At 51.0% G+C, this 22,269-nt stretch overlaps 8 protein-coding genes across 8 annotated transcripts; 4 read left to right on the top strand and 4 right to left on the bottom strand.

The window, feature by feature from the left end:
* The first annotated feature begins 2,134 nt into the window (after window positions 1-2,134).
* P152DRAFT_462097 (uncharacterized protein) lies at window positions 2,135-2,424 on the top strand. Its single transcript, XM_033680269.1, has one exon. The coding sequence runs from the start codon at window positions 2,167-2,169 to the stop codon at window positions 2,326-2,328; it is 162 nt and encodes a 53-aa protein (XP_033530498.1). The 5' UTR covers window positions 2,135-2,166; the 3' UTR covers window positions 2,329-2,424.
* Window positions 2,425-7,126: 4,702 nt separating this feature from the next.
* P152DRAFT_452519 (uncharacterized protein) lies at window positions 7,127-8,630 on the bottom strand (the record flags this gene model as incomplete). The annotated part of the gene is made up of 5 exons (XM_033678300.1): window positions 7,127-7,178; window positions 7,210-7,302; window positions 7,474-7,985; window positions 8,219-8,376; window positions 8,468-8,630. The coding sequence occupies 5 exons, from the start codon at window positions 8,628-8,630 to the stop codon at window positions 7,127-7,129; spliced, it is 978 nt and encodes a 325-aa protein (XP_033530497.1).
* A 780-nt stretch (window positions 8,631-9,410) lies between these two features.
* On the bottom strand, window positions 9,411-10,040 carry P152DRAFT_476963 (uncharacterized protein; the record flags this gene model as incomplete). The annotated part of the gene is made up of 2 exons (XM_033681552.1): window positions 9,411-9,944; window positions 10,008-10,040. 2 exons carry the CDS (start codon window positions 10,038-10,040, stop codon window positions 9,411-9,413), a joined length of 567 nt encoding a protein of 188 aa, XP_033530496.1.
* Window positions 10,041-12,289: 2,249 nt separating this feature from the next.
* P152DRAFT_404563 (uncharacterized protein) lies at window positions 12,290-13,520 on the top strand (the record flags this gene model as incomplete). The annotated part of the gene is made up of 2 exons (XM_033676767.1): window positions 12,290-12,651; window positions 12,704-13,520. The coding sequence occupies 2 exons, from the start codon at window positions 12,290-12,292 to the stop codon at window positions 13,518-13,520; spliced, it is 1,179 nt and encodes a 392-aa protein (XP_033530495.1).
* Window positions 13,521-13,643: 123 nt separating this feature from the next.
* Window positions 13,644-14,865, bottom strand: P152DRAFT_206346 (uncharacterized protein). Its single transcript, XM_033674373.1, has 2 exons — window positions 14,492-14,865; window positions 13,644-14,436 (listed from the first exon to the last, which is right to left on the bottom strand). Exons 1-2 carry the CDS (start codon window positions 14,510-14,512, stop codon window positions 13,768-13,770), a joined length of 690 nt encoding a protein of 229 aa, XP_033530494.1. The 5' UTR covers window positions 14,513-14,865; the 3' UTR covers window positions 13,644-13,767.
* Window positions 14,715-15,636, top strand: P152DRAFT_206288 (nucleic acid-binding protein). The gene is made up of 3 exons (XM_033674372.1): window positions 14,715-14,983; window positions 15,071-15,149; window positions 15,239-15,636. Exons 1-3 carry the CDS (start codon window positions 14,963-14,965, stop codon window positions 15,616-15,618), a joined length of 480 nt encoding a protein of 159 aa, XP_033530493.1. The 5' UTR covers window positions 14,715-14,962; the 3' UTR covers window positions 15,619-15,636.
* A 1,318-nt stretch (window positions 15,637-16,954) lies between these two features.
* On the top strand, window positions 16,955-18,666 carry P152DRAFT_452514 (uncharacterized protein; the record flags this gene model as incomplete). The annotated part of the gene is made up of 2 exons (XM_033678299.1): window positions 16,955-17,050; window positions 17,131-18,666. The coding sequence occupies 2 exons, from the start codon at window positions 16,955-16,957 to the stop codon at window positions 18,664-18,666; spliced, it is 1,632 nt and encodes a 543-aa protein (XP_033530492.1).
* A 648-nt stretch (window positions 18,667-19,314) lies between these two features.
* On the bottom strand, window positions 19,315-21,037 carry P152DRAFT_404578 (MFS general substrate transporter; the record flags this gene model as incomplete). The annotated part of the gene is made up of 7 exons (XM_033676769.1): window positions 19,315-19,462; window positions 19,512-19,942; window positions 19,991-20,239; window positions 20,293-20,481; window positions 20,536-20,712; window positions 20,763-20,834; window positions 20,882-21,037. 7 exons carry the CDS (start codon window positions 21,035-21,037, stop codon window positions 19,315-19,317), a joined length of 1,422 nt encoding a protein of 473 aa, XP_033530491.1.
* Window positions 21,038-22,269: the final 1,232 nt, after the last annotated feature.

The following is a 22,269-nucleotide window of genomic DNA, read 5'->3' as shown; positions in this document are numbered from 1 at the left end:
AACTGATGTTTAGAGCGGCGATCCATTATCAGAGCAGATGAGATTGACCTAGGGTGATCAACCACGATTGAGTATTGGCTATTGTAGATTTTCAGATACGTACAGGAGTCATGCTCAGTTTTAGACCTCGACACTCCTGTTTGATATCTACGAGATCGACTACTCGGCGAGGGTGAATATGGGGATTATAGAGGAGCAGTGGGGGTTCGAATGCAATGTGATAGCTTTAGGCCCTGGAAAGGAGTCGTCCTCAAGATATGAAGATAATCCTTTGGATACGAGTCCACCAGGCCATACCGATACTGACTAAAGTTCTTCGACAAGCCACTTCACTTGTCTTTCATATTCCAGATCCATGTGCTCATCTGCTCCAGGACCCCTCTCAGGGAACATTCATCAGACGGATGTGTGACCAGTCCTCTAATAACTTTCTAGATTTCCGGAGACTTACTCTCCATTGTTGACCAGAATACTTCAACCGCAGGAGGACAATCCCCTTGCTTTACCCCAGCCCAAGGGACAGGTCACTGGTGAGACAGAGGGTTTGACGTTGCATAGCTGGGTGCGGTTCGAGTGATTGACGAGTCACGTTGGATGTAGTTCTCCAATGGGCTGCGATGCGAATGACTTGGTCAGTGGCCATTTGGTAGAGCCGTCGAGAACGTTGCAAAATCCATGCCAGCTGCAAAAAGCACAAACGGGATTCCGGGACGATCATCACAGCGTGTTTTGGGACGCCCCCTGGCTGTGCTCTCGACCCTGTCTCCCTGTCGGCCACGCTGACGGCGCTCCAATCCACCGTCCGTCCAATGAAGGCGATGATCTAGGACGCTTCCTTGCAAATCCATCCCAAATCCATTTCGGGGAATGTGCCCAGGACACTTGATTTGCATGACGCCTGCATAAAGGTTTGTTTCCTGCGGTCACTCCAACCGAGCATCTTTAGTGGAGACCTGCAATATCCCAATTGCCCACGCCTCGCCTTTGTTCAAGCCCCCGACTCGCCGTTTTCGCCGTCTTCGTCAAGGAACGTCGGACCCTGCCAATTTGGTTCTAAATGGTCGCGATTCGGACGAGGATGGTGGACTGTGGAGATAGGAGAGAGGCTTCTCCCAAAATTGGAATTGGCCTACTTTCAACGGTGAAAAACATTGGATCCCTCGTGTTTGCCAGACCCCTTGAAGTCTGAACGGTCCAGTGGGGTTCAATCCCGATGGCCGATGTCCGATGGCACACTCCTCTCTGTTTGAGAAATACAAGCGAACCATAGTCGAGGGAATTTGACATCCGTCTTACTATTGCCATGACTCACGTGGCATCAGCCAAACAGTTTGTCAGATCACAGATATGCGATATGCCGCATCGTTGCGGCAAGGCGGCAGTTAACGAGCTGTCGATCCTGGTGTGCTTTTGTCTCCTGAAGCGCCATCCCCACTCCACAGTGGTACTTAGTCGAGTTTAGTGCCTGCGGCTGCTGAAAATCGTTCCGAGACACGCCCCCACAACTTGAATAGAGATTCCAGTGTCCCCTCCTTGATTCGTTGGCGGTTCGGCTACAGATCGTGGCGCCATTGGGGGCCATCGAGCCAAGAAAAGTGCGATAAACAGGCATAAATTTATGCCAACCCCCCTGCTGACGGCAAATCAGGCTTTCGGCTGGTGGATCTCAGATTTGAGAGGGTAGGTTTTGACGAGCTTCCTTAACCGGAAGGGCACACTTGGAGGCAGGAGGCTAACAGAACTGGCGCACGGGTACGCCCACATTGCATGTCTGATGACAGGAATCGGTGCTGATTGCTGAGGAATGAAGAAAGAGAAGAGTGTGCCCTTCAACTCTCTAGCCTCCCCCAAGTCGTACAGATTTACGTCGCATTCGGGCGGGCCGATTTGACGACTATGCTAATGCTGAGATGATGCCCATGCAAAAGTCCACAAATAATCGCTTTATCATTTGTGAGGAGGGAAAGATGCTCTAAAGTCGACCCATTCTTAGCCTCACATGTTCAATCTCCTTGGTGATGCGATGCGGAGTCGGGACCATTTTTGATTTGCGGTGTTCGCTTGGGTCGCTCCCGTCGCTGATCACACAGGAACGGCGGTCCACTTACCCGAAAGCCAGTCATTCGGTGTCAAGCTTTTGTCCCAACTCTCGACTCCTGAAAAGCGATGCCATGCGGAAAGTGCAGACATCTCTTAATGCTCTGTTACTGCAGGAAACTCTTCGGGAGTTACTGCATGTTTGTCAACTTTATCATAAGCCTTTCCAATTGTTTGCCTGTTGAGATGCTGGGCGGCTCGACAGATTTGGAAGGGATCGGCAGGCTGTAGCACCAGACATTGGACGTTTGGGACAAAAGTTGTAGAGGTGATGTATCAAATTGAGGCCAAATTTGATCATCGACCCGTTTTCGGCTTTTCCTCTATATATATTTGTTGTGACTGTTCCCGATTGTGATCAAGGTGCAGATCTCGGGCCCAATTGTATCATAAAAAGGGTGTTGCGAACGGACCAGAGTAACCGAATCGGACGTCAACCGTCCAGGTACGACCGATCGGAGTGATGGGACGTATCTTGATAACTTTAATTGGGTGTCACTGCGTGGGAAATGAGATGGGAGCTTTTGGATCCGACAGGGCTGCATTGCCGCAGGCTTCCATATAATTTATCGAAGTTGCCTTCATTTATGCGGCAATGCGGCAGACCGCAGATGGCCTGTGATCCGCGAGATCCTAGAGACAATCCTAAGCAGGATCGGCGTAATCTGCAACCAATGCGACATGGGCATTAATGAATAAAGAAGTGGGATCTTCTTCGGTACTACGTGTGCACAATCCACACTCCACAGGTGACAGGATATCTTCGGTAGATGGCAATTAGAGAAGAGCTGATGAGCATTTAGTTTCTTGTCCGATCTCCAAGCCTGAGATAGTCCTGCAAGTTCCAAGACTTGTGAATAAAGAGCAGCCTCCTAATATCTGACCTCGACATGAGTTCATGATTACTACTAGTACAATAAGTAGACATGTGTCTGTGCACACTCCCGAAAATCACCAAATCTGATCGCCATACACCGTATCTTGAGATACGCTGAAAAACACATACAAATGCAAATTCAGTCTACTTTTTTGATTTCTTAATTGGAAAATATCTAATATTCCGTATGCCACCCTTTTGCCTTGATTACCGCCTGTAGACGTCGCGGAATTGAGTCAATCAGCTCTCGGATCGTCTCCTGCGGGATCGCCCACCACGCCTCCTTTAACGCCGCATTCATGGCCTCCCGTGCCTCCTCCGAGGCGCCCATCGTCTTCAATTCAGGGTGGAGCTCTATGACCTTGGTTTTCAACAGTTGCCACATGTGTTCGATGGGGTTGATGTCTGGGGAATTGGCCGGCCAATCGATGACCCAAATGCCGTGCGTCTCCAGCCATTCTTGGGTGATTTTGGCCGTATGGATCCTTGCGTTATCCTGGATAACAACATCCCCGGCCCCCGCGGTTGACAAAAAAAGCGAGACTCACAACAGGAACCCCTATTCCCACCAAAATCCTCACCTTTGGAGGCTCATAACTCAACCAATAATTATTTTAAATTACTTTAAGCTAAAATACAAGTTCAGAGTATCGAGTTAATAATATTCTACTTTTCTAGAATCTTAATTGTATATAGGTCCTGGGATATTGTCTTGCGCCGCCTAAGGTAGGCTGTTTCTACATCAATTTCTTGAAGCTAAAAGGTAGGCAAGAAATAACTAACAGATAACGTTTATTTAAATTTAAAATCTTTATAAAATAGCTTTTTGGGTTAGTTTAAATGATGTGATTTAATTTTATAAAATATTATTTACTCTTCGTAGAGATATAAGCCTCCAAAGTTAAGGATTTTGGTGGGAATAGGGGTTCCTGTTGTGAGTCTCGCTTTTTTTGTCAACCGCGGGGGCCGGGGATGTTGTTATCCAGGATAACGCAAGGATCCATACGGCCAAAATCACCCAAGAATGGCTGGAGACGCACGGCATTTGGGTCATCGATTGGCCGGCCAATTCCCCAGACATCAACCCCATCGAACACATGTGGCAACTGTTGAAAACCAAGGTCATAGAGCTCCACCCTGAATTGAAGACGATGGGCGCCTCGGAGGAGGCACGGGAGGCCATGAATGCGGCGTTAAAGGAGGCGTGGTGGGCGATCCCGCAGGAGACGATCCGAGAGCTGATTGACTCAATTCCGCGACGTCTACAGGCGGTAATCAAGGCAAAAGGGTGGCATACGGAATATTAGATATTTTCCAATTAAGAAATCAAAAAAGTAGACTGAATTTGCATTTGTATGTGTTTTTCAGCGTATCTCAAGATACGGTGTATGGCGATCAATAGCGGCTCAGTGAGGTTTCAGCTGGACATCGTTTAGCGCTTCGGGATTCATCCTGGCACGTGGGATCCGCGCTCAAATTAGATAGGAATATTCCGTTGTACATACGGGAGGTATCAGGTACAATGTACATCCTCAATTCCTCAAGAAATTCGGATCCTCCAACTTCCAAGCTTTCGTTAAGGATTAATTAATCTCTTGGCGGGGACACCCTCGTGGAGTCGTGGGCCGTGGCGTTGTTAAGTTTGCTTCCTTGACATCAGATCCTGTTCGAACCAGGTTTTCGTCCCTCCTTCTTTCGTGCTAAAAAATTAGATACGACAGGATATGCTGACTCCGGCTGCCTCGGTAAGCCAATGATTTACTAGCTTCGGCGAGAAACGCGGATCGAGTGATGCAACTCTCTAGACTCGAAGACTGAAGTTAACACTTGCGAATTGGGATCGTACGATATTTATGGCACCTTAGGTCATGTCGGCACGTTCAACTGTTTCCTTCGTGCTTGTCCCCGATGCTCAACAGCCTTCTCAAGAGTCGATCAAGAGTCGATCAAGAGTCGATCATAATTCGATTATGAAGGTGGAGGTTACGGTACCATACTAGTTAGACGCGGGTGTTTCGGCTGCAAATCTCGCACTTGCCACGGTGTCATGTCACTCCGCTACAATCTTCCAGAAGATGAGTGGAAGAATCCTGAGGATTTTAGTCCTTGCTAGTCCAATTTCTCGATATCAACGATCGACGCCCGGAGGGGCGGAGTGCGAAGGATCCGAGCACTTGACAGGCGACCCTTGAAGACGTTGAGCAAGGTGTGCTCGTGCCCATTCGCATACTACATGGCTAAACCTTGCTAGACCTCGTGATAATTGGCGTCGAGATATATCTGGAATTAAACAAGGAATACCTTGCCAAATGTCTTGCATTGCTTCATCGTAATTCGTAAAGCCTGAGTGCTAGCGTCAGGAGAGCTTGTCGGCGATTACAGTGTCTGGTACGCAACAGCAGCAGAAATATCGAATAACATCACCCCTTCACGATGTCTCCTCTTAGCAAAGTCAAGTACGGAGTATGAAGTCTTGGATCGCTCTGAGTTTCGATTCAATCTTTTCCCTTGTGCCCAGGAACAAATCTGACAATCCTGAACTCGCCGACAGCTACATCAAAGTACCGGAGCCAGATGAAGCAATGATAAAGAAGGCGGCAGAAGATTATTGCCTCCGTCGATAGGAGGAGAGGAACCAGAACGAGATAGAGGAAATGATGAGGCAGCTGATGAGTCTCGACGTGGATCTCATACCGTCTATTATCTGTAAGAGCATCGTTTCCTTGTTCAAGTATACCGAAACAGCTTGACCATACCTTTTACTGCGTTTTTATACCGTGATTCTCTCAAAGTCGTCCCATGTTATGTCGTTTCACCGCACCGACATGTCCTCTTCTTCATGCTGGTTCAGCGTCCCCTGAGTTCCATACAAGGCAAGGGAATGGTAGTGTGTTTGTAAATATAGTTAATGGCCCGCACGTTGTTCGTCAGCCTTTCGGCCCGCCAGCGTGACCCGCGTTTGCGAAGCGAATAAGAGGACTCGGATTCGCCGTCCGCGAAGTCCAACATGGAAGCTCGAGTTGAAGAACCCTTTCAAACACCCCAGATCCTGTCCCGCTTCTCGACTATTCAAGCGTGCATCAACGCAGGCGACAACCGCGTCTTTCCCATTGACGGGTCCTCGTATCCAAGGCCAGCCTGCATCATCGGCGTCTGCATGTGCAATCTCATCATCGCAGATCGCAGTCGCGGATTCACTGCAGATGGTGGAGGGAAGGTAAGGGGTAAAGGAGTGCGAAGAACAGGGACGGAAGAATGGATGTACCATGTATGTTTGGTTGGTCGGCGAAACTCCTCCTAATTCCGACTTGCGTTGCGTTTTATGAACATCAAATTTAGCTGGACCAGAAGTTTCGAACGGCAGGCCCTGAAATCTGAATAATATCTGTAACTGAAGAGTTCGGACAAAAGTACGGTATGCACGCGTATCCCGAATCCGTTATCCGGCATTTCCGCATCGGCGGGCAACTGTCAAGCGACGGTGATCACTGCTGATCACTGCGCGAGCAACGACCAACTACGGGCCCATGCCGTCCTTGATCATCGATTCGTCCTGTCGCTGATTGATTGCCACGACCCACGAGCCACCTGAGGTGATTACCATCTCGTGGCGGAAATTGGCCGATTCCGCTAAACATCGTCGAGTCAGGTATTATGAATTCATGATCTTAGTTATGGACTCCGTATCCTGATGTCTCGTTAGTTGTCGCTCGTGTCCGTTGTCTTCACGTTGGGCATCGTGGATCGTATGAGTGTCATGCGATTCTCGGTCTCGAACATGGACGAAGCAAGGAATACGGCTGACATGCAATCGGCGGGACGGGAGATGCTCCACGAATTCATGGGTAGCTTCATCGAGAAATGCATTGTCGATGCACCAGTCTTAGATTATCGTGATTTCTCGCCGAAGCAGGCGCCAGATGGTATCACTCCGCGTCCCGCAGGTTGTCTCACTTGTTGGGGCTAGACTAGTCCAATGTCTATTGATGCAACCCAGCAACATGGTCTGGGGCGCGGGATTGGTAATATTGTCTCAGATTTATATGCTATTCATAACCCGTGGAACTAGGCTGGCCATTTTATTGTGTCGCCCAATAGAATTGTCTACTTGGCTACTTGCATGTTGGAGGTGAGTATGCTGGAGTATGAATGTTAAGACTTGAGGGAAGGCTGAGACGAGCAGTGTGTCGGGCAAAGCAACCAGCTAAAAGGAGTTATTCGCATCGGGAACTTACTATCCTGTTACATTGATGGGTTGAGGGACGATTGGGAATGCGAGACTCGATACAACAATGTTGAGTGCTACCAGTATATCTCCCTGCTCGTAGCTAATGAACATAGTCTCAAGCGTATGTTAAGGGCAAGTATATCATTTCAGTATGATTAATTTGTCTGTAACTAACTATACGCTATTCATTACATTAGATGCTTCCGCTACCTCCAGACTGAGATTACAACATTACATAGTAATCCTTTCGTTCTGACATTACCACTCACACCAGTTAAGCAGCCGGATTCCCCGTGGGCCCGTGTACGGCGGAGGAGGGATAGAAGAGAGTTCTCCGCCCTGGCTGTTCTCGGCATCCAACACACCCGTTTTCCCATCCACTTTCCTTCCTCGCTTCCAAGCGCGACACGATCCCGATCGCTTCCCTCCTCTCTCCCGCGCACCGGCTCCGGGCCCAACAACTGGTCCGGATAAGTGTGTCGAAACGCCCACTTCCGCCACAGCCTCCACTTCCTTGCGAACGGCATCTGCTCCCACTGCTGCTTCAGCGCCTGCTGATTGTCCGGCGATCTCGAAACCAATATCCGAGTGAAGCCCAATATCCACACCGTGATGAGGATCCAGCAGACGGTCCCGATCCGCAGGGCGCTCTGGCCCAGCACCATGCGGCGGAACCAGAAGAACGATTCGAAGAAGCCGAGGACGAAAACGATGGGGAGGATGGTTGCTAGTGCGATGACCATCGCCCAGTAGTGGTCGCAGGACATCAGGCGAGGACAGATGCTGTTCCCAGGTGGCTTCTACGCGTACTCCTCTCCCGGCCCCAACCACTCAAAGGAATTGACTGCTGTCGCGGGGTTCCTGCAGCTCTGGATGAAGGAGTAGGTATATCCGTCGGTCGGCGTCGCCATGGGAATCGCCCCGGGACTCAAGTCCAGGTTGACGTATAAATGCAGGTATGTGCTGAGCGTTCGCGTCGTTACTGTAGTCAAAGTGGGAGTGAGCTGGTCCCATACCGCTTGTGGCACGGTGATTTGCGCCCTTGTCGATACGGTGAATGGTGTCGAGCATTTCGTTGGAGCTGTCCAGATAATCGGCTGGTACCAACTAGTCGCATTGGGAGGTCCTGTGGAGGTGGGAGACGCAGTGGAGCTGGAAATGTTCTGCTCTGGGACTGTGTCGGGCGCGTAGTAGAAGATTATGTAGGTGATATTGTATAAGTCATGGATCGAGGTCGAAGCAGAGATTGGCGAGGCGGCAAGTACCACGTCGGACTTTGATCGTCTGGCGAGATGATATTATCTGTTGCTGCGCCGTTGTTTCCTTGTATTGATATCGAGACGTGACGGTCAAGAAGCTCGAGGCCACAAGTGTCGCATGAAATGCTAAAATTAGAGGGCATGTCACCGCTAAACGTGTGGAACGCATTGTGTTTTACGGTCGAGATAACACTTGGTTCACCTTATTACGATTTATCTTCCTCTTTCAAGTTTCCGGCTGCAGTGAACGCTGGGAGCAGTAATCAGTCATCGACGTGATAGGAAGTCGAGATATTCAGTGAACAGTCATTTCACTGAAGGGATAGATGTTACGTGAGAAAGCCAGTGACCTCTCACCACAGATTGGAGAACGAGAATCGGGTTATGATATTCCAGTCTTGACTTGCGGAGGGCACAGATGCCGATATATCAACCCTGATATGTTGCCGTATTCATGTTTGAGCCGAGGGGGGCTATGTTGTTGGCGTTGGCGCCAACACTATGGATTTCAATCCCAAATTGAGATCCTTCGGAATCATTGCCACGTCAGATTTGATCGATTCTGGCCGACAAAAAGAATAACCGGATAATCAGAACTGACAGTCGAGGTCAGGAATGTTGACGTAATGTTTAAGGACTGCAACATGAAGGGTGTGAGGTGAGTCTGCTACAGGCCCGATGAATTTTCCTGGATGGATCTGATACAAGGAAACGATAAAGTTCACTGCATTGAAAATCAGAAAATGAGTTAGAGCGAAGATTCTACTGTTAATTCATATCGACGCGTCTGTGCTGCTTCCCTAGGAACGAAAGAAAAACCAAGGCAAAGTAGGCTCGACACGCGCTGGGTTCGCGAAACACCATCTGCGAAGACGACAAACGATGAGCCGGCAAACTCCCTCCATATCCTCCCCTATGAACTACTCCTGGATGGCTCGTTCATCGCCCATCAACCAGACTCTCTAGCAGGATGCCTGCTATCCCAATCTCGCTCCCACCAAAGTTTGCAAGCTTGATAACCCTCCACATCCACGAAGTGGATGCCATTGTTCTGGGCGAACTTTCTGAACGGACGTTCGACGCAATGCCTCTCCCACGTCCTTCTCCAGCTATCACCGTGCGTCTGATAGCCTTTGACGTCATCCCTCTTATTAAGCCTTCCTTGCACCTTGCCCCAGAGGGGGCTGCGGGAACAGACGCGCCGGAGTTCTTCCTGGGAGAGGTCCTCGAGTCGCTGCTCCTTTTCGGTATCGGAGATCGGGTCCTGGGCGGAAGAAGGGCCCTTGCAGGGGCGGAAGCGGCCTTTGGTGCTGGGCTTCTCGGCGTCGGTTGTGAAAGATGGGTGTTCGTTCTCATCGCCTGGCTCTTTCTTGATAACTGTCTTCTTGTCATCGATCTTGAGTGTCAGGTTGCTGAACGATCCGTAGAAGTCATCTTCGGGCTTCGAGGGACTACGAGGATTTTGGTTGGCTTTGTTGGAATCCTAAATTCGATATGAGTGAGTAACCCTCCTGGTCCTGTTCCGACATGTCCACTCGGTAGATACCAGGCGAACGTGGCGTTCAATTAGACTGACCATGATCCGATGTGGAGATTGGAGCTTCCAACAGACACGACGTAGGTAAGCTTGGGGATAGAATGTAACAACGAACTATGCTGCCTCAACATGAAAGGCCTAGTCCAAGTTTACTGCAGCAATAAGATAAAATAGGAGATGCGAGATCTGGAGATACTCGATGATGAATGGAGAAAGTGACGACTCAGCGAGTGAATGGCAATGTGACGATGATACCGTTTACCAGCTGTTGTTTATATAAGGACCAGTCATACGATTATCGGTCAATAGATATCCATTTATACCTGGAAGGTTTCGCTGGGACAACGAGGGTTGCGGTTGCGGTTGCCTGTTCATTCATTCCCACAGGCGTTCATCACTTCTTACAGTTTCATGAAGACCGTTCTGCGGGATAGTGCGCAGAATAATACGATTCAATGAACTCTGTGTCTCCAAAACCTGTATAACCACTTAAGGAGTCATCTTCTCCTCGGCGTTGCGTGGCATCTGATCGAGTCTTGTGTGTTAGGCTGAGGCGGGGTGTCTATTCATGTATTCATGTGATATGAATACAGATATGGCTTTGCAGATGTTAAAGCAGGAACCATCACAAGCAACTGAAGGCACTGATTTTTCTGAGAGCCATAAGAACCTGTCTCAGGCAGTTATTCAATGAAACCAAAAAGAAAGACCAAAGTTGCAATATCATGGTCTTTATCTGTATCAGAAATGGCTCATGTGAAGATGTATAAAGATTATGAATGACATTTTCAACAAGCATCATGCATACTGTCAAGTAACAATGAATAGGAAGGAACGATAACTTTGCATTCTCGCTTCAGGAAAATGAAACGCTGAGTTTAGGATGCAAGCAGTTCTTATAAGGACACGGTTACGAACTCCAACTGATCCTGGTTCTTCCTTACTGCCGAGAGCTGGAGATGGAGAGAAATGAAATTCGATGAAAAGAGCAAGGAAAGCACTGAAGTTCGGTTGAGAAGCTTTTCACATCGACAGCCGAAGCAAAAGTTTAACAATCATGGTCATGGGTCGATGCAAGATTGGATCACCCCAAGGAGGCCTTAGTCTCGGTTTATGGATGGATTTTGGCCAGGCTTATCGACGATAAGAATAGGATGGCCGATAGATACGATTTGTCCGCTCATCTGCATATTCCGGCTAGGTCCTCGCAAACTCGACAGTAGGAGATTGTGATACCGGCGATAATACCATTATTAAGCGAGAACAAACTCAAGTCGCTCTCCGAAGTCGTTGTGAGCTTTCGAGAAAGCCATATGGAACAAGAAACCACAAGGAACGTTCGGAAATCTTCGACATCGTACCAGACGAGTACGAAAGTATTATCGAAGCATTTAGCATGCCGGATGTTGATGATGACGTTGATGTTGTTGGAACAAAGCCAACATGGAGTGTGTATCTGGTTTAGTGGAGGGATAGACAGGGGACGCTCCAAGCGGCTAAGATCGCCGAAACGCCACCCCTAGCCGGGAAAGGGATTAGCATCCGATCATTGCGATAGACGTGCATTGCGCTCGATTCGTGGCGACCCAGTAAATTCTCCGTTTGAGATAGTTGGCATCCCCCATTCTCACGATACGTCTTGACATTACCCCCTCGATATCATCGTGATGGAGGTATCGGACTATCGGTCTAGCAAGATGTCGTTTGCTCTCGTGATACACACGGAAGGCATCCGATGGTAACGCGCATCGTAAATTCGATAGCATCCCACCCTTTTTAAGGATCGGTAGGTACGCGACGGGAACATCATGCCGTGATCTCATGTGTCCAAAGACTGGACGCCAGTTCAGCTGTTTCCTCCGATACGCTCATCGGGGGCCACAGAGTCGAAAGCGGACAAGCCCACATTCAATCATCCATGGTGACGATTGCCGGGTTCCCAGCAGCGTTTACATTAAGTTAGGGAGCGTTGATCGCATTCCACTTTTCGTCACTCAAGCTTCTTTAAATTTACGTCAGTGACGAGGGACTGGAGCGGTGCCCGTTGAAAGTTGAAACAGAAACGGCCGGGAGCCTGCAGGAACGTGAGGGACGAGAAAGGGAACCTTCCTGCAATTCACTCTGCTGCCATTTAATATTACCACCCGTTCCACAAGCTCTGCTATGGTCCTGGTCCTGTATCCTACTCATTCCCAGTCTTTGATTTTTCAGTTCGGTCGCTTTTCTAACTAACATCAAACACCCTCTGTCGTCAAAAGTCAATGAAGGATGCTCGTTACACCACGAGAAAGATGCTGGCTCAGTGGAAGCGTCATTTCCTCGTGGTTGCTGCCTTCATTTTGATATACTATTGCGTTTTCCGAGATACCCTAAATTCCTCCTATCACGGCCTTATCTCCAGCTTCAGCTCTCTCGGTCCTGCCAACTCGACATTAGGTTTCGGTGCGGTCTATGTCGTCTCGGGCCTTAACTCTCCACGAAGATTTGGCCTCGTCCAGGCGGCGAATGTCACGGGGATCGATCTCACCATCCCAACCCAGCCGATTTGGACCGACCATGATGAGCGAAAATTCTACGAAGATGGTTTCGGTAACATCACGACCACCACCGGCTCAATCAGGGCATGGCTCGCGCATGATTCTGTGCTGCAAGAGTGAGTCAACCCGCGACTGTATCTCCGAATGACGTCGTTGATTACCACCTAGGTTTATCGACTCCGGGCACGAGACGGCCTTGATTCTTGAGGATGATGTCGACTGGGACATTCGTCTCCGGACCATGCAAATCCCTCGCGCCGCCGCCGCCATCCGCTCGTACAGCGACCGCTTCGCCCCCAACCCGCGTCTCTCTCCGCGCCGACCCCGCGCCGCCTCGTCTTATTACGGCGACACCTCCGCCTGGGACCTTCTCTATATCGGCCATTGCGGCGACTACTTCGACGCAGTCGAGCAGTACGGCGTTGACCGCACCATCTCCCCCTCCGAACTCGCTACCACTAACCACACCTTCTACGCCGACGCCACCCTCATCCCCCGTAGCGACCTGCATCCCTTCACCGCTCAGCTCTTCAACGAGCTGCACATCACCGAGCACATCCGCATGGTCCACCAATCCGTCTGGCCGCTCTGCACGTTCGGCTACGCGGTCACGCGGGCGGCGGCGATCAAGATCCACGCGCGGGTGGCGCCGCCGAAGGCCACGCACGAGGCGTTCGACGTCGCGATGCTGCACGCGTGCCGGGCGGGCGCGGCAGACGGGCTGCGGTGCGTGACGGTCAATCCGGAGCTATTCCATCACATGGAAGGGGAGAGCATCATTTCGCAGCAGAATCCGGATCCGATGGGGATCCCGCCGGTGGATTTCGCGGGGCTGGAGCAGACGATGGAGAGGGGGGAGACGAGTAACATCGGGTGTGGGTTCTGGAGTGGGGATTTTGATTTCGATGAGGACTTCGAGAGGTTGGGGTACCTGAGGAAGGAGGTGGCAGGGAAAGGACGTTGTTTGAAACCGGGGAGGGGGTGATGGTGTCTTATTTGAGCGAGCATTGCGCGGAGTTATGTATGGGATTCGGGGAAGGGAAAGGGGAAAAGACGGACGAACGGAATCACGAGGCGTTACTGGAAGCGACGGTGGTCGTTTAGAGCCTCCGCCTCAATAGTGTATAACGGGAATGCCCAAGCAACGGGGTCGGCGCCTGTATGGAGCTTGCACGGGACAAATAAATTCACGGGACGTATACCTCGATGAAAGAATCCAGACTTCTCAAATATCATCTTGATTTGACCTTCCGTCTCTGCGGCCGTTCATTCTGTGGCCACACTCTCTGCGACTGCTGCACCGTATTAGGCTTCGGCCCTGCCTGCCGCTTCTCTGGTCCACGCATCGTCGGCTCCAGCACATTCTGCGGCCTCCGCTGTCCTCCCAAATCCTTAATGATCTTCTGCAACAATGTCTGACACTCCTTATCTACCTCCTCCTGCTTGCAATCAAACGTCGTCCGATTCACCCACATCGTACAAAGCCCCCAAATTCGCTTCCTTCCCATCCCGATCTCGCCTCCCTTGTCCATAGGAGCCGCCGCTGGATGCCAGCCCACCAAATCCTCCCCACCACTGCCACCACCACCACCATCACCCTTCACAACCTCCCTCCCATCATCATCAATCCCCGCCTCATCCAACGCCTTCCGAAACCCCTTCTTCAACTTCCTAATGCAATAGCTCCGCACGAGCTTCCGCTTAAACAACGGCGCGTCCGCCCTCGCGTGAACCTGCCAAATGAACCGCGGCGCAGGCCGCCTCTCCTTCTGCGCCCGGATGATGTCGTCGTAGCGGTGGCGGTAGACAAACCAGAGGGGGTTATGGGAACGGCTGAGCGTGTTCTGGGCGAACAAGGTGAGCGTCGGTTTGGGGGTGAAGGTGTAGGCGAGGGTGCGGAGCTATGGAGCATTAGGGATATGATGGGGTAGCTTGGGGGATTCGGAGGGAAGCTACCTGGAGGTGCGTTCCTGCCATCGCTACGCCTTCAAGAGACGAGGTCTTGTCCAGGTACCTCCGCTTCACTGCGGGTGGAAAGTCGCACGGTAGTAGGTCATCGTGCTACGGTGAGCGGTATGCCCACGCAGGATTAGCCGTACATTGGCTTTATTGAGGCGAACTGAGGCAAACAGACTTAACGGTCGAACGGGAGAAATTAACCAGTCCAGTCGTCCAGTGCAGGATGAACCTATATGGTCACGTGACGATCTCTTTGGTGGGAGGCGTGGCCCCATAAAAGCATCTGCTCTGCTCTGCAGTGATTTGTCGCCCCCCGCCAAAACCACGACAACATCCTGCATTCATGACACACACTCAACCTTAACACCTTCACAAGCGAACAAAGAACACACTTCGCCGACCCAACCCTTCTGACCCGACCAATCTTCCCTGAAATACAAATCCTACTGAGAAGAACCGCGAGTCACTATGCCTAAGAATAAGGGAAAGGTAAGAAACCCCGTTCCTACATTGCCCGACTTCGCCAAAGGCGGGGTCATTTCTCTTCGGCGGCAATGCTAACATCGCGGGCTGTAGGGAGGTAAAAACAGACGAAGGGGCAAGAACGAGAACGACAATGAGAAGCGCGAGTTGATCTACGCCGAGTTCGGTCAAGGTACGAACATGTCCCTCATCCTCCATCCCCGACTGCCGTCTCCTGTTCTGCTTCTGTAACGGGCATTTCACTAACTCTTCCCCCTCCAGTCTACGCTCAGGTAGTCAAGATGTCCGGCAACGGTCGCCTCGACGCCACCTGCTTCGAGAAAGACGACAAGGGCAACGACGTCAACGTCCCGCGAAAAGGCCATATCCGCGGCAAGCTGCGCAAGAAGGTCTGGATCAACCAGGGCGACATCATCCTCCTCTCGCTGCGCGAATACCAAGACGAGAAGGCGGACGTGATCCACAAGTACTCGGTCGATGAGGCGCGCAAGCTGAAACTGCGCGGCGAGTTACCCGAGGAGGCGAAGATCAACGAGACGGACACGTACGGCGACGAGGGTGGCGAAGGCATCGGGTTCGAGTTCGACGACGATGACGAGTCGGGCGCGGACGACAAGGATCTGGATATTGATAACATCTAGACGCGCGCCAGAGGGATGGGAGGCGATTCGTTTTCTCATGACATGACTTGATGAACGGAGGGAATAGCCCGCATGGTTGCACGTGAGGCGGCTCGCTTCGAGGGGGAGGCACGGTCGCGGCATCGCCTGGGGTCGCGAGGGACCGGGGTGTGGCGATGTTGCGAGGGGGTGTGCGGAGGGAAGAAAGGAACAGCGTCAAATGGCATTTGGCGGTTGGATTCGAGGAATGGATACGAATACGCATATCATAGACAAATCGGAGGTCCACCATATTTTGGCTTTCCTCCATACCGCTTCCGAAGATATGCTTCTCCCTGTGAGCACCTAGCTTGGTATCCGATTATTCGTATATCATGAGTATGGCAAGGTGAAGATATTCGCCACACATTCCATGTCCTACTTTCGTGATAACCAGTTGTGCCTCTTAGCCGCCGTCCATCGTGGCAAACAAGCACGATTTATTACCTATACTTAATTAATCTTATTTGGACACTTAACGGCAACGAAGGCCAAAGGGTGCATACCTGTAGTGTTCCGAAGCGAAGCTTACTGTTGGCCGATTCTAGACCTCTCAGCATCGATCGCTCATCGCTCCATCCTCCTATCATCCTATGATGCATTTGCTTGCCGAATTCATGGATCACGGAAATGCGATTTCGTTTGGTCGGCTTTGTTTAATATCATCTACAGCTGCAATATTAGACCTCGTAATCTTTTTCCCAGAAAGAAGGTGCGGTGTGAGTTGTGACTGAGGAGTCGGTACATGGACCTGTTCCTCTAAGTCCCATCCCCCGTGCCACCTCCGGTGCCCAACCAGCAACCCTTCTAGTGGACATCTTCGTTTCCCATCCCTCACATCTGCAATCTCGCTTCATTTCTCATATCCTCCGTTCCACTAATTATAGCAAAGGCTCACAAACGTAGCGTCTCCTAATAACAGGGCTCCTCAAGATTTCCCCGAATCCCCGCCAGATTTCGGTTCACGCCCCTTGTCCCAATCCTCACGTCCTGCCCCTTTGATAAGTTGATCGGCAATGAACCCTCCCAATTCCCATAGCCTTCCCAGCTTATCCTAGCACCATGCGGGAATGGCTCCGATTGCCAACTTCTTATGATGGCTACATAGTAGTGGTGATAAGAATGCTTGTACTGGCGTTTCCTGGAGTAATGACCTTCTGTAATGCGTTACATCCATTCAACGTGCCCGATAGGCTGCAGGGTGTAATCATCAGTATTAATACCAGGGTAGATCTCGGGTGGAAGACTTCTGGGTGTGCATCATTTGGATAGAAGAGCTTTGGGATTTCGGTTGTCGCGAACCATCTCTAAGTTCAGAATGCGTCTCACCGAGATAGTTGCGGTTGGGTTGCAAGTAGCTGGTACGGTAGCTCAACTTGGGCCACGAAGATCGCTACCATGGCTTCAGAAAGATGTAGGTGGTGGAGCCAATTTCAATATAGACTTCAAAGGTTCAAGGAAGAACACAAACACCGTGGTCTAACACCTGTGTAGTCTTCCCTACGCCTCCATAAACGAGACGCCCCAGATCCATCCGATCTATATCCCGCGCACACTCTCTCCGTCCCAGTGGACCACTTCCACAATAGCTCCCTCTACGAGCCCCATTCAAGCGAGACCTTCCCCCTCCGCTACTGGTTCGACACCACCTACTACAAGCCCGGCGGTCCCGTCATTGTGCTCTCCGCCGGCGAGACCTCCGGCACCGGCCGCCTGCCCTACCTCCAGAAAGGCATCGTCGCCCAATTGAGCAAAGTGACCGGCGGCATCGGCGTCATCCTCGAGCACCGGTATTATGGAGAAAGCTTCCCCGTGCCGGACCTGTCGACCGAGAACCTGCGGTTCTTGACCACCGAGCAGGCGCTAGCGGATACGGCGTACTTCGCGGAGCATGTGCAGTTCCCTGGCATTGAGGAGAAGGTGAACCCGCCGTACAAGCCGTGGATCGCGTATGGTGGGTCATATGCCGGAGGATTTGTCGCGATTCTTCGAGTGCTGTACCCGGATACCTTCTGGGGTGCTATCGCTTCCAGCGGCGTCACCGCAGCGATATACGACTACTGGGAATACCACGAGCCGATCCGAAAGTACGGCCCGAAAGACTGCATCGCCAATGCGGTGGACTTCGTCAAAGTGATCGACCACGTCCTCCTCGGCTCCGACGAGCCGGCCAAGCAAGAGCTAAAGAAGATTTTCGGCATGAGCGGCATCGAACATTCCGGGGACTTCGCCACGGTGCTCGCATACGGTGTCTGGGGATGGCAAGGGCGGAATTGGGATCCGGCGATCAATGATGGGTCGTTCGCGGAATACTGCGGGAACGTCACCGCCGACTCGATCCTGTACCCCGACACCGCCAGCCTGAAACCCGCCGTCGCGAAATTGGCGTCCTCCGCCGACGTCTCTCCCAAGATCGTGACCCCGCTCCTGAACTTGATCGGCTATACCCAAATCTCCACCCTCGCGCCCTGCGCGAGCAGCGAACGCACGCAGGAACAGTGCTTCGGGACGTACAATAGCACGTACTACGCGCAAGACTCGCTCGACGACGATTGGCGCGCCTGGCCGTATCAGTACTGCACGCAATGGGGGTACATCCAAACCGGCTCCGGCGTCCCTGAGCACATTCCCCCGCTCGTCTCCCGCACCCTGGATCTAGAGTACCTCACGATCGTCTGCCGTGAGGCGTTCGGAATCACCGGCCCGCCGGACGTCGACGCAATCAATAAGTATGGCGGGTACGAGATCGCGGCGGAGCGGCTGGCATTCGTGGATGGGGAGGCGGATCCGTGGAGGCCGGTGACGCCGGGGGCGGACGGGGCGCCGTGGAGGGAGAATACGTTGGAGCGGCCGTGGTGGAAGATTCCTGGGGGAGTGCATCATTGGGATGAGAATGGGGTGTTTAAGAATGAGACGGGGCCGGGAGTGCCGTCGAAGGATGTGAGGTGGTCGCAGGAGTATGAGGCGAAGTTTGTGAAGGAGTGGATTTGGGAATGGAAGGGTTGTTGTAAGAAGGAAGGATGGTGTTGAGTGATATCCTGTGGGTCACTGTCGGTTCGGGGGAGGAGAGGCTTGCCTGTAAATAGTATCTGACAAGGAGGGATATGAGTGGTCCATTATCTATGCCGAATTATCAAAGACTCTGTGTCAACAGCCGTCTTTTGAGGCGCGTAGGCATTTGAACCTCCCACCGTCAGCAGTGGACCTGATATGGGCTGGATCTGGAGGCCTCTCTCACATGTAAGATAAGGGAGCCGGCTGATTAGTGTATTCACCTAGCAATTCACCCACATTATATTTCACTATATACAACCCAATAACCGAATTTCTTCCACCGTGTATAATTCGTTGTGATGTGGCCGTAATGGAAGCAATAGCGGTCGCTGTTAATATTCAGAACAATATCTGAAGCAGTACCCAGGTTCGAACCTCGGGTGCTCCTCGACCCACGAATCTCCAGGTTTGTGAAGAAGTCTGCCGTATAGTCCCTCCCCTAAAATGGAGGCTTAAGTACAATTAATCATCGGTATGGCAGTGAGCGGCTTGAAAACTGTCATTGGGAAAGGTTTCACTATGGTCTCAAGCTAGGTTGAGGCATTAGCTCAGCATCCTTATGACATCAATTTAATACTACTATTTAATTTAATGGTTTCTACTCAACAGGATTTTAATATACATCTACAAAGTATAGCGGAATCCCTCTTGCCCTTCAATTAAGATCTCCCCACGTTCAGCTTTCGCATTTGACCTAGAGTAGACCCAGAAGTTCTTTAGAACATGAACGACTGTCACAGCTTGTGTGACGATAACCACGATCATTGCTGGGCTGTAATAACATTAGTCTAATCTGAAGGAACGGGACAGGGTTGACATACGTGTATTCAGGGGCGTCCTGCTGACGGAAAATATTCGATGCAGCAATGCCCCCTACGGCTCCCCCACCGATGAGCAAAGCAGAGCCAATAGCTCGCTTGGTCTGGCCGACGATGTTATTATGCATGTAGGTTAGAAGCGATGGGACGTTGGAGTTGGCTGCGGAGATGCCCAGAAAGATGCCAGCGTAGCGGTCTCGAGGTCGGTCAAGAAACGCCATCATGCTGACCCCAAGAATTGCCATGACAGCGTTGAAAATAATGACAATGCCGCGCTTCCGGTATTTGTCGGCTAGGTATGCCGTCGTGAACATCCAGATCGTGGCCACCACGCAAGGAGGGAAGGCGAGGATCTGGCTCATGGCGGTCGAGTAACCCATGCCGTTTTTCAGGATGATCGGGAGAAAATAACCAAAGGAGTAGGTCACGACGTTCTATTTCTAGTTAGTAGATGTAGGGTGCAATAGGTAAGAGAAACAAACATTGAGGAAGTACAGCCAAGCAAACTCCCAAAGCTTCCAGTCTTTCAAATGTCCGAGTACCACCTGTTTTGTTAACTTGTCAACGACCGCATCGCCACGGTCGCGATTGATGCGGTTAACAACGAGGCGTGCCTCTTCAATCGTGAGGAAAGGTTTCTTGATGATAAGGCCAGGTTTAGTAGCCTTGTCGGGGAAATCAATAATTGCGGCGAGGCCCAGGAAGCCAAGCAGCGCAGTGATGATACCCTCCTGTTCAAAGCATCAGTATCTCGTCCTCCCTCAATGGAGGACTGACTGCGTACAATGATGAAGATCCAACGCCACCCATTCAAGCCAGCAAGTCCCTTCATTTGCATGAGGCCATACGCTAGAATGCTTGAAAACCCCGTGGCCAGAAGCGCAAGGAGGTAGAAAGCACTGAAGCGCTTCTGAATCTCGTACCGGACATACCAGCAGGAAAGGAGGTATACGCAGCCGGGGTAGTATCCAGCCTTAGAATGGTAAGTGCATAATTTTCACGGAGAATGGGCCATCTTGTTGCTCACCTCGAGCACTCCCATAATAACACGGCATCCGAGCAGTTCAGTCCATCGATGAGTGAAGCCCATAGCGATAGTCACAGCTCCCCATGCGATCACAAGCGACGAAAGCCATGAAGCCGCGCCCAGTTTGCGGATGATGATATTCGCTGGAAACTGGAAGATGACATAGGGGATGAAGAACTTTCCAACCGTTAGCTATGACCCCAAGTATCAGGTTTGCGGAAATATACCATCATGGTGACAATGGAATAGCGATCACCCTCGGAAAGTTCGAGATCCTCGTCCATACCAGCAATGCGAGCCTGTTCATGTTAGCTAGGAGTAGTCAGTGGGATACCTCCTCCCGTACAGTTGGCAGGTTGATACGGTCGATCAATGCAAAAGCATAGATGACAGCCAGGACGGGTAGTAGCCTCATATCGATTTTTCGTATGACCCTTCGAGTTGCCTGTTTCTCAGCCTCACTGATCTCGACCTCTTCTTCAGACCCTTTGTCGCCCAGCATGGCTGCCACATCTACACCATTGTCGACTCCCCCTTTCTGGGCGCCAATCGCCTCTTTTCCCTTTCGGCCTGTTAGTGACTCCTTGACTTGCGGCTTGTTGGGACGCTTACAGTGTATCCCACCGTCTCTTCCTCCTGATGAATGGTATTGGGCTTCATCTTGATAGCAAGATCCTCGCTTCTAGAGTTCCTGGGACCAGAATTGAATGACAGGATAACGAAGACTCAATGACACCGGGAAATAATACCTGCCATGTTCTATTTAATATCAGATTCAGAAAGCAAATATTCCCCTCTTTTCCCGAAGAGTACCGACGGCAAAGACATTGAACAGTGAATGAGTATAATAACCAAAGCCGATTGGCACACAAACCGTAGAATGACCATTTTTGCCAATCATTCTCGTCGTACATCGTAAAGAGAACGACAATCATGGCCAAGAACCGTTAGTTGCTGGCAGTCTTAGCTATGAAGCTTGTGAAGACTGAGGGGGCTCTCCGCAATGCAATGCGGTTCGGCCCTAGGGAGAGGTTGATATTCCAGTTCAACCAGGTTCACGCACTCCAGAGCAGACCCCACACTATCGTTTCCCCGCAATCGACATGCATATCCGGGGTATAAAAGGCGGGGGCTCGAGAGGAGTTGGGTCTTCATGGCAATTGATACCTACAAAGAGAATGGCATGTTCGAAAGACATGTAATCGTGCCGTTTTGCCGGCGGCCATTTCTTGTAATGACATAGAGCTAAAGGTCGTGTATGGGGCGAGGAACAAAGGACGACATCTAGGCTGCATTTATGTTATACTCCAATGAAGGTCTTGTGTTAGGCTCGAGTACGATTGGACGCGTTATTGACTATGAATGTGAGAGTTTGACAAGAGATATGGATGCCGCGATCATCAGGTACAAGCAATTGCAGGGGGAAAGGGTTCTGTCGCAGGCTAAGGCATGAGCTCTAGGAGTCCAAGGCTACAAACTGCATTAATAATCTTGCCGTGACTCTCGTATATCTGTAAACCTCATCGACCCGGCATGACTTTCGGGTTCGGCGGTCGCACCAATCGGCGAATCGTCGGCACAAAGTGAACTATCCCTTGGCGCCGCAAATCGAAGTGTGGTATTTTTCGGTTTTTTCCAACTCAAACTTACACGGACTCGGGCTGACTAACTGCACAGCCTGTATACAACACGGTGTATTGAAAGTGATCCCCATGATCAGGATGCACCCACTTT

Source organism: Eremomyces bilateralis, assembly GCF_010015585.1.
Source record: "Eremomyces bilateralis CBS 781.70 unplaced genomic scaffold P152scaffold_30, whole genome shotgun sequence".
NCBI classification, from domain to species: Eukaryota; Fungi; Ascomycota; class Dothideomycetes; order Eremomycetales; family Eremomycetaceae; genus Eremomyces; species Eremomyces bilateralis.
This window is presented reverse-complemented; position numbering and strand designations above follow the sequence as displayed.

Bases quoted from the DNA above. Each gene is read 5' to 3' on its own strand.
- P152DRAFT_462097 (XM_033680269.1), top strand. From the start codon at position 2,167: ATGCCATGCGGAAAGTGCAGACATCTCTTAATGCTCTGTTACTGCAGG.
- P152DRAFT_206346 (XM_033674373.1), bottom strand. From the start codon at position 14,512: ATGGCAGGAACGCACCTCCAG. The intron at 14,437-14,491 runs GTAGCTTCCCTC...AATGCTCCATAG, and splicing joins TGGCAGGAACGCACCTCCAG to CTCCGCACCCTCGCCTACAC.
- P152DRAFT_206288 (XM_033674372.1), top strand. From the start codon at position 14,963: ATGCCTAAGAATAAGGGAAAG. The intron at 14,984-15,070 runs GTAAGAAACCCC...CGCGGGCTGTAG, and splicing joins TGCCTAAGAATAAGGGAAAG to GGAGGTAAAAACAGACGAAG. The intron at 15,150-15,238 runs GTACGAACATGT...TTCCCCCTCCAG, and splicing joins CTACGCCGAGTTCGGTCAAG to TCTACGCTCAGGTAGTCAAG.